Source organism: Mus caroli, unplaced genomic scaffold (assembly GCF_978045245.1).
Source record: "Mus caroli unplaced genomic scaffold, Mus_caroli_1 scaffold_2, whole genome shotgun sequence".
In the NCBI taxonomy this organism is placed as follows: domain Eukaryota; kingdom Metazoa; phylum Chordata; class Mammalia; order Rodentia; family Muridae; genus Mus; species Mus caroli.
Genome location: NW_028227257.1, coordinates 176,527,769 through 176,540,907, shown reverse-complemented (window position 1 = coordinate 176,540,907; position 13,139 = coordinate 176,527,769). Strand labels below are relative to the sequence as shown.

The 13,139-nt window shown below is 44.0% G+C and overlaps 1 protein-coding gene across 3 annotated transcripts in view; it reads right to left on the bottom strand.

Moving 5' to 3' along the window:
• The window catches only part of Camk1d (calcium/calmodulin dependent protein kinase ID), a 401,559-nt gene that overhangs the window by 251,866 nt on the left and 136,554 nt on the right, over nucleotides 1-13,139 (bottom strand). For all 3 annotated transcript variants that reach the window (XM_021150928.2, XM_021150944.3, XM_029473783.2), the window contains exon 2: nucleotides 5,425-5,556. In XM_021150928.2, the coding sequence (XP_021006587.1) occupies nucleotides 5,425-5,556 (132 nt within the window). The remainder of the gene's footprint in view (nucleotides 1-5,424; nucleotides 5,557-13,139) is intronic.

The window sequence follows — 13,139 nt, the reverse complement described above, 5'->3', positions numbered from 1 at the left end:
GGATTTCTTTTCTTTTCTTTTGCTGGAACAAATTTATCTTTCTTTTTTAAATTTCCATTCTTTTTGAGAGTCTAATGCAATGACATCCTTTTCCCTTTCTTTTCCTCTCTCAAAGCCACCCCCATACAACGCCTTCTTGCTCTTTTTCAAATTCACAGCCTCATTTTTCATTACTTGCTATTACACAAACATGCATATATGCACACACACTCCTAAAATGTAAGTGCAACCTGCTTGGTCTGTATAATGTTTCCTGTATGTGTGTTTTCAGGGACGCAACCAACAATCCTACTCAAACACGACACATATGATGGCACATATGATGACACATATGATGGCACATATGATGGCACATATGATGACACATATGATGGCACATATGATGGCACATATGATGGCACCTACAGTGCTTACGAGCCACAGCAAAGACCACCATGGCACAATAAACCTAAGGATGTAATGATGGCATGCATACCTTGGTGGTAACCAACAGCTCTCTAAATGGATTTAAGGCCCACTCAAACAAAAGGGTCTGGTACCAGAAGGCTAATCAACTACCTAGGGCTAGTAAACTCAGGGATCTGAGAGGAAACCCTACAACCACCACTTTAATAAAGCAGCCCAATCTCTAACTAGCTTCTAAATATTTGTTCTTATATTTCATGGCTCATCAAGGAAACATCTCTTTGTAACAGATGGAGACCAGTATGCACAACCATAACCAACCAAAGTGCAGAACTGTGGAGCCCAGTCCTGATGAGTGCATCCACGCTACAACTCTGCTAGTCCTGATGAGTGCATCCACGCTACAACTCTGCTAGTCCTGATGAGTGCATCCACGCTACAACTGTGGAGCCCAGTCCTGATGAGTGCATCCACGCTACAACTCTGCTAGTCCTGATGAGTGCATCCACGCTACAACTCTGCTAGTCCTGATGAGTGCATCCACGCTACAACTGTGGAGCCCAGTCCTGATGAGTACATCCACGCTACAACTCTGCTAGTCCTGATGAGTGCATCCACGCTACAACTCTGCTAGTCCTGATGAGTGCATCCACGCTACAACTGTGGAGCCCAGTCCTGATGAGTGCATCCACGCTACAACTCTGCTAGTCCTGATGAGTGCATCCACGCTACAACTCTGCTAGTCCTGATGAGTGCATCCACGCTACAACTGTGGAGCCCAGTCCTGATGAGTGCATCCACGCTACAACTCTGCTAGTCCTGATGAGTGCATCCACGCTACAACTCTGCTAGTCCTGATGAGTGCATCCACGCTACAACTCTGCTAGTCCTGATGAGTGCATCCACGCTACAACTCTGCTAGTCCTGATGAGTGCATCCACGCTACAACTCTGCTAGTCCTGATGAGTACATCCACGCTACAACTCTGCTACCCAAAGTTCAGGCACCACTGCAGAGAGGGGTTGGAACGGCTGTGAGAACCACAGGAACAGGGAGTTGGCTGGAAGAGTGTGTTTCCTAGAAACATCAGAAGCTACACCATAAAGTCTCACCAACATAATCGCAGGCAGTAAGAGGAGCTGGACAAGGACAACAACTATAGCCCTGCTGATGAGGACAGGGGAAAGACTAGGAAGTTCAGTCTTACACAAGGAACTACTGGATACTTAAGGATGCTGAGAGTAGGGGACAGTCTTCCCCAGGAAAGAGCATAGTAATTGATTAGCCAATATTTAGTGTTGTTTTACTTTACACATGTAGGTGTTTCACCTGTTGGCACATATGTGCACCACTTGCCTGCCTAGCACCTGTGGACACCAGAAGAGGGAATTGAATTCCCCCAGAACTGGAGTTATAGAAGGTTGTGAGCCACCACGTGAGTGCTGGGAATCGTGCAAGTCCTCTAAAAACAGAGCAGCTAGTACTCTAACCACTGAGCCACCTCTCCATGACCCTCCCCAAGACTTACTTTAGTATGTGTCGCAGAAATGTTTACTACCTACCAAAGCCTAGATCATGGTCAGGTCCAGCCCTGGAAAGTCAATCTGTCATCTCTATTTGAACAATCCCAAGACCTCCAAATCCAACATACCCAAGTCAGAACCCATGCCTTTCTGCCTATGGATTATCATCTCAGTTAAAGAGATGTTTAGTCACCCAGCTATCCCATCAGAAACTATCGCATCACTATTAGCATCACTTCCTATCTGTTCCTCAATGGCTCTCTGCCGCTTTCAAATCTTGACCTCTTAGAGTCAGTTCTATATTGATGTTCTCATAGTCATCTCTTCCTCTCAAGCAACAGCCCCTGTTTTAACACATTCCTTCTTCATTTATCCATATGACATACCTCATATCATCTTACGCGTTCTCACTCCATGTTCCTGCCTCTCCAATCAGCTCTGCCTCAGCACAGGTCATGATAAATCCTCACCATATTGCCTCTTTCTTGATAACCTTTATCACTTCTTATATCTATTCCATGGAGCCCAAGGTCCAGAGCAAAGTTTAGAATAGGCTCCATCTTTCTTCAAACTTAAGTCCCGCCTTGCCTCTCCTTAAAGTCCCATCAAAGAAGCCAACTCCCCAGAATAACAGCCTGGTGTCTCCTAACCTCTTCCTACACCTTTCCTTCTCCCTCATCTCTCATCTCTTTTTCCTCCTTTTAAATAATGCTGGGAATCAAGCCCAGGACCTTGTGGAACAATCTACTACTGGACTACATATCCAGCCCTTGTCTCCTAGCTTGTGTTACTACTACTGGTTGAAATGCCCATCTACCTTTCTGTCCTGTAAAGTATATACTTATGTGGCTGCCCCTCCTCAATGTTAGCTGTCCTCAATACCATCCCTGGTCTCCTGGACATACTGTCATCAAATCATCTTTACCATGTTGATTAATAGCAAATCTCCAATGTCAAAAGCTACTCTATGTCTAGTAGTGATGCTTCCTGGTGTGTGCTGGCTAGTATTATGTCAACTTGACACAGGCTAGAGTTCTCTGAAGAGAGGGAACTTCAACTGAGAAAATAATTCTATAAGATATGGCTGTAGGGCATTTTCTTAACTAGTGATTGATGGAGCTGACCCCAAACCATTATGGGTGGTATCTTCCCTGGACCAGTGGTCCTGGGTTTTATAAGAAAGTGGTCTTGAGGAGCAAGCCATGAAGAACAAGCCTGTTAGCAGCACTCCTCCATGGCTTCTGCATCAGCTCCTGCCTCCAGGTTCTTGTTCTGTTTGAGTTTCTACCCTGGCTTCCTTCAGTGATGGACTACAATGTAGACATGTAAGCCAAATAAACTTTTCCCTCCTCAACCTGTTTTTGGTCCTGGTGTCTCATCATAGTAATAGGAACACTAAGATATGGCGAATGCTGAGAACTTGATAAATACCTCTTCAATGTATGAGCATCACCATGGCAGCCTTCTAGACATGGTTCCAAACTATTCTCTTTAGAGCCCAAATGTTTCTCTTTCTGCTGTTTATGATGTGAAGTGCGTCTTAACCTACTTGTAAATCATTTGCAAAAGATTTACGAACTAAGCTAGCATAGGAGATAAACCACCTCTTATCTCCTGAGAAATCATGTCTTTGTTCTTTACTCTCTAGAGAAGAATCCACGCTCCAGGTATTCCAACAACTGATAGTTACTCCAAATCCATAGTCCTCCCTGGTTTTAAATACCCTGTCTGGGTAATTATTAGTGAGGCACTGGGTGGAGATACTGATTACACAAGAATTTATGCCTTTATTCGTGGCATAAACTAGAACAAGCTTATAAAATCTCTGCCTGTGCTCACAGCCCATGTGGAAAATACCTCCAACCCTACATCTGGACATCCTGGACTCTTTTATTTCTAAGCCCACACAACCTCTGGGGCCAAAGTGAAATCTTTAGAAGGAAAGTTCTACCTAAAATGAAGGCTGTTTGTAACACATCTACAACTTCGTATCACTCTTCCTCAAACATTGATTTTGTATTGGGGGGAAAAAAAGGCCATTTCAATAAATGTTTCGTCAGCAGAGTGCTTTTCTGCCTGACACAGATACTCTTAATTTGTCTTCCCAGGCTCTCTTCCAGAGAACCATTTCCTGCAATCCTCCTCAGGACAGCCTAAAACTCTGTGGATTCCAGCAGACACCCCAGAGAACATGGAAACCAACTCAACAAAGGGGTAAAAATAAATCCTCACCCTAAAGACCCATGGAAGCTCATTTGTTCTAGAAAACCAACACTAAGGCTCTGTTTTTCTCTGAATTGCCCAAGGCCAGAACAGGACATACTGTCCTGACCACCTCAGTGGTGCTAGGTCAGATGGCTGATGGCAAAGCATTGTTCTGTGTCACTAAAGGTCCTACAAGAAATGGAGTGAAAGATTGTGCAGGAAAGATGTATGCTAGGTGGTGGTTTCTTTCTGACCCCTAAAAGGTTTGTTCCCATTCCATTTTGTTTATCTGTTACTGGGTTTCTTGCTATGTCCTGATTCCAAACCCCAAAAATTTCAAGGACATTTTGAACATCTTTTATTAATAGCAACTCAAAATTTTTCCAAATGGGTGCCAAACATACAAAAACAGGTGCCATATAAGGTTTGTTCTCTCAAATTTCCTGAGAAAGGGTGCAAAAGTTTAATCCTAACACTAGGGGAGCATGGTCAGGACCAATCTTAGAGGAACATCTGTGTGTGTTGGGTTGTGGGGGAGGGCCAAGGTCACAGCAGAATGACTGTGTGTGGCACTATACTGAAAGAGAATATTTTGATTCAGTCTATTACACATAGAAAAAGGAAAACCAATGAAGAAGTGAAGTTTTTTGGAAACTCCTGGGTTCCCAGTGCCATGTGGGTGGCAGAAAAAGGGGGTGGGGTCACAAAGTGTAGAAACAGCACTGGAGGAGTTGAGATTCCAAGCTCCAGCACACACGAAGTATACATACAGGGGTTTCCATTTGGGACCTTATAAAAAATAAGGCAATAGCACTGGCAATAATAATACTCTAGCATTTATAGCAGGAACTACCATAAATTGGTCCACAGTAAGCATTTCACACACACTCAAAAAACTGAAAACATCTCACTAATTTTCTGCACACTATACTATAAAATAGCCTGAGCTCTACTTCATATGAGAGACTGGGGGCTCAGGAACCAGCCAGCATTACTCAGCTCTGGTGAATGATGGAGTCTCAGTTTGAAATCAACTCAGCTTGCAATTGTGCTCTTTAGAAGAGACTCCCTCCAATGACTGCTCGATGTTCTAAGACACCAGAGCTAGAGGAGAACACTTTCCAAGTGCCACATGAATAGCAGCTGTCATCTGCAGGGTTCATCCTGTTCTGCACACTGGTAGCCAGCAGCTTTTATGACCCCTGGAAAGGTAGCCTTGGGACAGACCTTATCCTTCTTCCAGAGGATGCCCAGGGAAGATGGGGAGGAGAGCTTTCATTCTGGCACTTACTTTCTAAGCACGGCAATCTCGTTCTCGATGCTGCTCTCCTTGCCCTTCAGCGCCTTCTTCGGGATGCACTTCACTGCGAAGAGCTTCCCAGTAGCTTTCTCCTCAGCTAAAACAACTTCAGAAAAGGCCCCACTGTGGACAGAGAGGGAGAAAAAGAAGGGTTAGTGTGAGAGGTTCTGATTGCACAAAGGTCCCCTCTGATCCCAGCACAGTTAACAAGGAGCATGACTGCAGTGACCATGTCACTTTGTGTCCAGCAAGGCTACTTCCCAATTGTTCTTAGAAGAGGAAAGCATATGGACAAGTGTGCTCCAGTGCAACGAGATGGCGGATGTCAACACAGGTTCATAGAGACAATGGAAACTGCCATGGGTGGGCCACTTTGAAGTGTCTCTTGTCACGCTGCTATACAACATAGTCAGGTTAGGGTCTCTTGGTATTCAACAAAAACCTTCCCTAAAGAGGTTACTCAACAGAGACAAAAATGGTATTCACAAGCATGTCCATGCAGCCCAGAAAGTTACAGTCACTAAAATTCCCCAATTTCCTATAGACCCTCTCACTCAAAGAGTTTTCCAGAGTGCCTCACAAACAATGAGCTAATTCTTGCAGATAAGTAAGGATGTAATTAAAGTGTGAGCTGAGACCTCATGAGGGGCTGACATAGAGCAGGAAGACAAGTGGATGGATTCCTGGAGCTGCTGGCCGGGTAGGCTAGCTTGTCTTAAAGATGAGAGAGACCCCGTCTCCATAAGACAGAGAGCAGACCAAGAGGACTCCTGACATCAACCTCAAGACTCCACAGGCAAGTGCACACACCCACACATGCACATGTAGACATATACACTATATATGCCCACACATACAATAAGTAGAGAGAGAGATTTGCCATAATCCTAGCAGCACTTCATATAACAGCCACAAGATTTACAAAAGAAATCAAGTGATGGATGAATACAGAACCATGTATCCCATGAATATGGAGCATCAGTCATCCCCTCAGAGACTCTGCCACATGATCCAGTACAGATAAACCTTGAAGATGTGCCAGTCACAGAAAGGTAACACTAGGGAGAGGAAGGGACAACAGGAAGTGACTTTAATTGGGACAGAGTGTGGAAAAGGAAAAGGCCCCAGAAGCAGGTGGTGGTGGTTACACAACAATGTATAATAGTTAGGGCCATAGAACCCACGCCCAAAGTGGTTAAAACGATAAGGTTTATGGTATGCCTATTTTAGCACAATAAAAAAAATTACAAGAGAATGCCTGCAGTCTACTCAATAGCATAGCTTCACATATAGACCATGGGGAAATGTGATAAACCTTTCACTCATTACCTTCCAAAAGAAGAGAGGGATTATAGGAAAACTGCAGGGTACCAGATGGTGTGGACTGCATCTAGTCCTTGGGCAACTCTGAAGATACGGTACACAAGAAGTTACCAAGATACACAAGAAGTTACCGTCAACATCTTTAAGAACCTAGGACATCAAGTGCTAAGCACAGCACAGAGACAGGTTAGAATGGAAGACCAAGCGTGCTCCTCAATCCTCTGAGCTTTTACTTTTATCTGTGTGTGTGTGTGTGTGTGTGTGTGTGTGTTTCTCTGTGCAAGTGTCCATGAGCCTGTGGGCACACACTCCTGTGTATGCAGGTCAAAGGACAGCTTCCATTACTATTTCTCAGGTGCCATCTACCTGGTGTTTAAAGACAGGGTCTTTTCATTAGCCTGGTTGGCCAGTGAGCCCAAAGGACCACTTATCTCTGCCTCCTAGCACTGGGAATACAGGTGTATGCCACCACACCTATTTTTTTTCACATGTGCTCAGATCCCTAAGCACTTTGCTAACCAAGCCATCTCCTCTGGCTCTGAGGTCTTCTTCAGTACACTACAGGGGTGCTGCTTACTGCTAGGGCGCCCCCTTTGTCACTGAAGCTGACAGTGCAGAAGGAACAGTGTTCCTAGGCGAACTGCCCTCACTCCTAAGCCCCAGCACCCAAAACCACACTTTCCCTCACTTACCCCAACAACGTGTATAAATCTACCTTTCTCCAGCTTCCCAAAGGGATGCTTTCCATACATCGAGACTGAAGTTAGCCTAAGTTGTTATTGTTCACACACACATACACACACACACACACACACACACACACACACACACACACACACACATTCAAGGAAGCTAATTAAAAACATCAAAAACAAAACTTGTGAATGAACCATTCGGCCACTTTCAAGACAGGCCCTCCTCCCCTACAACCTGACTGCTTCCTTCACCTCCACTCAAGGGACCCTGGGATGGACACATCTGTCCACATCTGCCCAAGAAAGTTAGCATGACAGGTGAAAGTATTAGACATGAGTTTATGGCGAGTGCCCCATCAGGGTGACATAAGTAAAAACTAACAGGAAAAAGTGGGTGATTATATAGACATAAGTGAGTCAGAAATATACAACTGTAGGAAAATGGGAAATTCCAGTGTTCTGAAAAGTTACATGTTTCCAAGCTGTGACAAAAATAAAAAATACAAAACAAAAAGAAAACAAACAAAAATATTTATTTGAATTATAAAGAAAGTCATTACTCAAAAACAAACAAAAAACAAAAAACAAACCCAAGTCCTTAATGAAACTGAACGTCTATGGCAAGTTACCAGAAAGGTCAGGCAAGTCATTCTTGAGATGCCAAGGGTCGTCTCCACTGGAGAGAAGCTGTACAAACTGCAGAAGCTGACCCCTCCACCCTTGCTGTTCTTCCAAAGAAAATCAACTCATCACCTGGAGACAGCCTGCTCGGATTCTGAGTCCGGTACCATTTTTGGAGAACAAGAAATTCAAGACTCGAGGCAAATGTCATGAGACCAAAAAATTTTAAACAATTGCTTAAGCTTTTAACTTCATAAATGATGGCTCTAAACCAAGCCCTCTTGTTTTGCTTTAATAAGGCTCAAGAATGAAACCCTGGTTACAGATGGCTGTTCCCAGTCTACTGAAGATACACACCCAGGCCATGTAGAGTGAAATGACCCAACATCCAGGTGATAATGGGAGGGCAAGTGGCCTGGGCTCTAGGAAATGCCTCATCTTTTGGCACCCCTCAGAATAAACCATACACCCTGAGGACACCTAGGCTACTACCTGCACTAAAGGTTTGGGAACCATGTTTGACCCCGTGTACTACCCCAGATGTGAAAAGGCACAGAGCATCGTAATCCAGATCCATGTCTTCTATTGAGACCAGAATTCAAAGCTGAGGCAAGTAAATCCTGGGCACTTCCTAAACCACCTCCTCATTACCACTGGATCAGAAGGCAGGCATGGTAGTGAACGCTCGTAGTTCCAGCTCTTCAGGAAATGGAGGCAAGAGGACAGCTTGAACCTAAGAGCTTTGAGGACAGCCTAGGGAACAAAACAAGACTGTTTCTTAAGGAGAAAGTGGGAGGAGTCAGCAAGATGATTCCTCTTAGGGTACTTATCACCAAGACAGACAGACAGACAGAGGTCAATCCCTGGGACTCAGATGGTAGAAGGAAAGAATCAATTACCTCAGTTTCTCCTCTCTCTAACCTTCACATATGTGTCACACACACAGTCACATACACACACAAACAGACAAGCACATACAAACACGCGTGTGAACACACACAAACATACACAGACATAAACACCCATGTGCACACATACACACATGCACACACACACAAACATACACAGACACAAACATGTAACTTTAAAAAGAAAAGTAAACAAAAAATAGGATCAGAAACTAGAACCTTAGAGCTTCTGGCTTCTGCCTTCTTGTTTGCTAACGATCTTTAACCTGAAATTAAGAAAAATATCAAATGGTCTCTAAAAGAACAGTGCACAGAGCTGGCTGCTCCAGAATATACATCACTTAAACACAAAGTCTTTTCTTAAATAATAACAATTTAATCACAAAATAGACAAGACCTCAGCCTCTAATCTGCTGTAGCTTTCAGCATTTGGGTGCTCTGTGATGTCAGTCAAACTGAACTGGTAAGCGCACCATCTTTCGGAGCTGAGCAAAGTGGTTAGTAATGTGCTTGCTGCACAATCATAAGACCTAGGTTTAGATTCCAGCACCCACTTAACTGCCCAGTGCAGTGTTTGCACCTGCAATCCCAGCACTGAGAAGGTAGAGGGAGAGGTGGATCCCTGGAGCTCACTGGCCAGACCATCTGTTCTACTTGATAAGCTCCAGGCTACTGAGAGACTATTTAATAAAAACACAAGGCACATAACTTCGAAGAGATGACACCAGAAGTTGACATCTGGCCTTTACTTGCATCTATACACACATGTATGCATACATATATATACACACACACACACACATACACAGTGGTGGTGGGGTAGTGAATGGAATGACTTTCAGAAAGGATCAGGAGCTATCTTTTTGAGTCATGATAGTACGCTAAACCAACCATTTGGTAAAATTATATCCATCCCAAATTAGACCAAGAAATAATCAGATGCAGGAATGGTTGGCCCTATTAGCTGAGAGTCAGCTATTATTGGCTCATTGGCTTTTCCTGCTTTTAAGTTGTTCTACATATGAATCAGATTGATTGTGTTATTAACTTCATTAACAGCATCTCTTCCAGCTACCGTCATCACACCCTGCAACTGGGCTTCCCAGCATCACCCCAGGCTTCTCACCATCAATCAAAACACTTTTTTTCCACCAAACATACTGTTGTCCCTGGTGGAGGGCCAGGAGAATATGTATTTTTAAAATGTAGGAAAAGAATAAAGAGTTGGTGATATTTGGCTTGAAGCAGTCTAGGAACTAGACAGGAACCATTTAGAGCTACTGTTTCAGAACAGAGTTAATTCTTAAAATGGGGGGAAAAAAGCCCTCTGCATATTAACCCATATTACCATATTAATGGTGAGAGGAAATGGATCGATCGTAACACCAGCTGGACTAAGATGGTCTCCGTGTCTCCTTCACTCCCCTGGCAGAAACCAAGCAATCTGAGAAATGCTCACTCTTTCTGCAGCCCACACTGTCATGTGCCATGCGTGCCATTGTATATCTGACTTAGTACATTGAACCAAAAGACCCCAAACATGCCCAGTGTAAAAATCAAATTCTGCCACGTGAGCACATCAGAACAGTCTCTGCTTCCTGTCCTCCCAGAACAATTGCTGTCTAAAGACTGGTATACAATTTAGATAAAGTTTGTATTCACTGAGGTGTATCTTACAAAACCTGCCACTTACATGGCAATTACATGGTAGGCTATAAGTCAATATATATGAATGAAGCTAAAATAATTAAAATTCTTTTCCCTAAAAAACAATCTGCAATGCCCATTCCTATTAACTGGAGTCAGGGTCTTAACAACCATTTCAAAATAGAGACAAATCCTTAGCTTCAGTGGAGATCCTTCGAAATCAGGAAGCTCCTAACTAAAATAGGGGGGAGAGGGGGAGAGGGAGGGAAGGAGGGAGGGAGGGAGGGAGGGAGGGAGGGAGGGAGGGAGGGAGGGAGGGAGGAAAGAGAGAGAGAGAGAGAGAGAGAGAGAGAGAGAATTATGTGCATAGAGAGACACATGGGCAGGTGGGTATACTTACATGTGTATGTATGTGTGCAGAGGCCAGAGGTCAAAGGTCAAGCTCAAGTGTCTCCCTCATGTCATGTTACTGCTTACTTTTTAAGACAAGCTTTCCCACTGAACCTGAGTCTCACCAGTTTTGCTAGAACTGCTGCCCAGCAAGGCTTCAGTCAGAGCCTGCCTGCCTTCCTCTTCCATGATGGTAGGACTATGGACGTGTACCGTTGAGTCTCGCTTTCTACAGGACGGCTAGAGATCCAAACTCAACTCCTCACGCTTGAACAGAAAGGACTTTACCAACTGAGCCAAGCCTCTCATTCTCTTTACCTGGGGGTGGGGGGCAAGCCCAATCTCATCTTCCTCTGTAACTGGTAGATTCCACAAGGAGAGGAAAATTTCCATGACACCTTCAAGAACCATGAAGAGGTATTCTTAGATGCTGGCCCGATTAGCCTGATTGTTGTCCTTATCCATTCTTACTCAGTACATTTCTGTGTCTTGAGCCACTGAAGCAGGTCTCAATTGTGACAAACCTTGAGACTAGGGAAAGCATCACATGGCTGGCACCCTCATTGACTTTGACATCTTTGGTTTCTAAAGGCTTTTCTGTGGCAGTAAATCTTTACTGTTAATAGAGTCACTGATCCAAACAGAGAGCAGACAAATAAATTCCAAGCGAATGCATGCTGCCTGCCATCCTCAGAACACGCTTCATTTAACGACACAACTTTTCCTCCTGGATTCTCTCACAGGCTCTCACACCTTAACTCTGTGGTCCCTATGTCACTTGTCAAAGGGTGACAGGGACCCAAACAGAGTTGGCAAGTTTCTATTTCTTATCTCACCACCACTGAGGATTCTGGGAAGTCTAAAATGGTTTGGCTCTGCTGGGACCAGGAAGTCCCCCAAGGCCACAGTATAAAAGGCGAGTGCTATTTATAGACCCGTAAAGTATCTGGATGGGCTACTTGCTGTATGGGAGTCTCTGGTAATGGGTGCTGGAGGGATGGGTTGGATGAAGAAGAGACTCTTGGAATATTTGCGCCTTTCTGCGTTATCTTGGATGGGACTGCTCATGGCCATTCGTGCTGATGTCGTTTGAGGACAACTTTCTGCAGAGGTGCCTATTCAAAGTGCCTTCACTTCTTCCTCAGATATGAGGAGGACACAGACTTGATGAATACTACTGCAAAGATCCAATGTTGTCTCAGTAATAGAGGGCAGTTCCTTTAGAAGAACCAATGGGCATCACTTGTGAGCTTAAGGCTGGGATGGATGGGACAAGATATTCATTGGAAGCCTGAGCAGCTTGGTCCTTCCTGTGGCCATCACAGGACTTCTTTTTTAAACAGTACTAGGAATTGAGTCCAAGGCTTACACGTGCTAGGGGAACACTGTACCAATGAGCTAAGCCACGCAGAGCCTTAGTTTTATTTTTAATTTTTGAGGTAGGATCTCATTAAGTTGTCCAGCCTAGCCTTGAACTCCCTCCGTAGCCAAGCCAGCCCTTGAACTTGTGGTCGTCCCTACTCAGCCTTCATAGCAGCTAGGATTATAGCCTGCATCCCCAGGGCCTGGTAGGACCTTCTTATTGCAGCATTCCTGTAAGGCTGACTTTCATTGCTGCTTAAATCAATGCATGAGCAAGAGCTCAAAGAAAAGTTCCAGGCTTCCTTATGATAAGCAAACACCAGTGTTCTCTTTATTCTCTGTGTTCCCTATAAACCAGAGCCCGTAAGTCAGTGATGGTTAATGGACTACACCTATCCAAAGAAAATAGGTCCAATATTCTGCTTTTTTAAAAAAAATTAGAAATAGCAAAGAATTAGGAGGATCTTGAGCAATCTGAAAAATATAATGGAGACGGCACGATGACACACACATATAACCTCAGAGCTCAGGAAGCTGAGGCAGGAGCAGGACTGTGAATCGGTGGGCTACACAGCCAGTTCCAAGTCAACCTGGCTACAAAGTGAGTTCCGGGTCAGTCTGAGCTACATAACAAAACTGTCTCCAAAACAAACAAGCAAAAATACACATATATAGAATAGCATGCTACATATCTATTTAAAATAACTAAGTAGATTTATACAATTTAATTATCCCAAAGATATAAGTTAAAGAATATTCA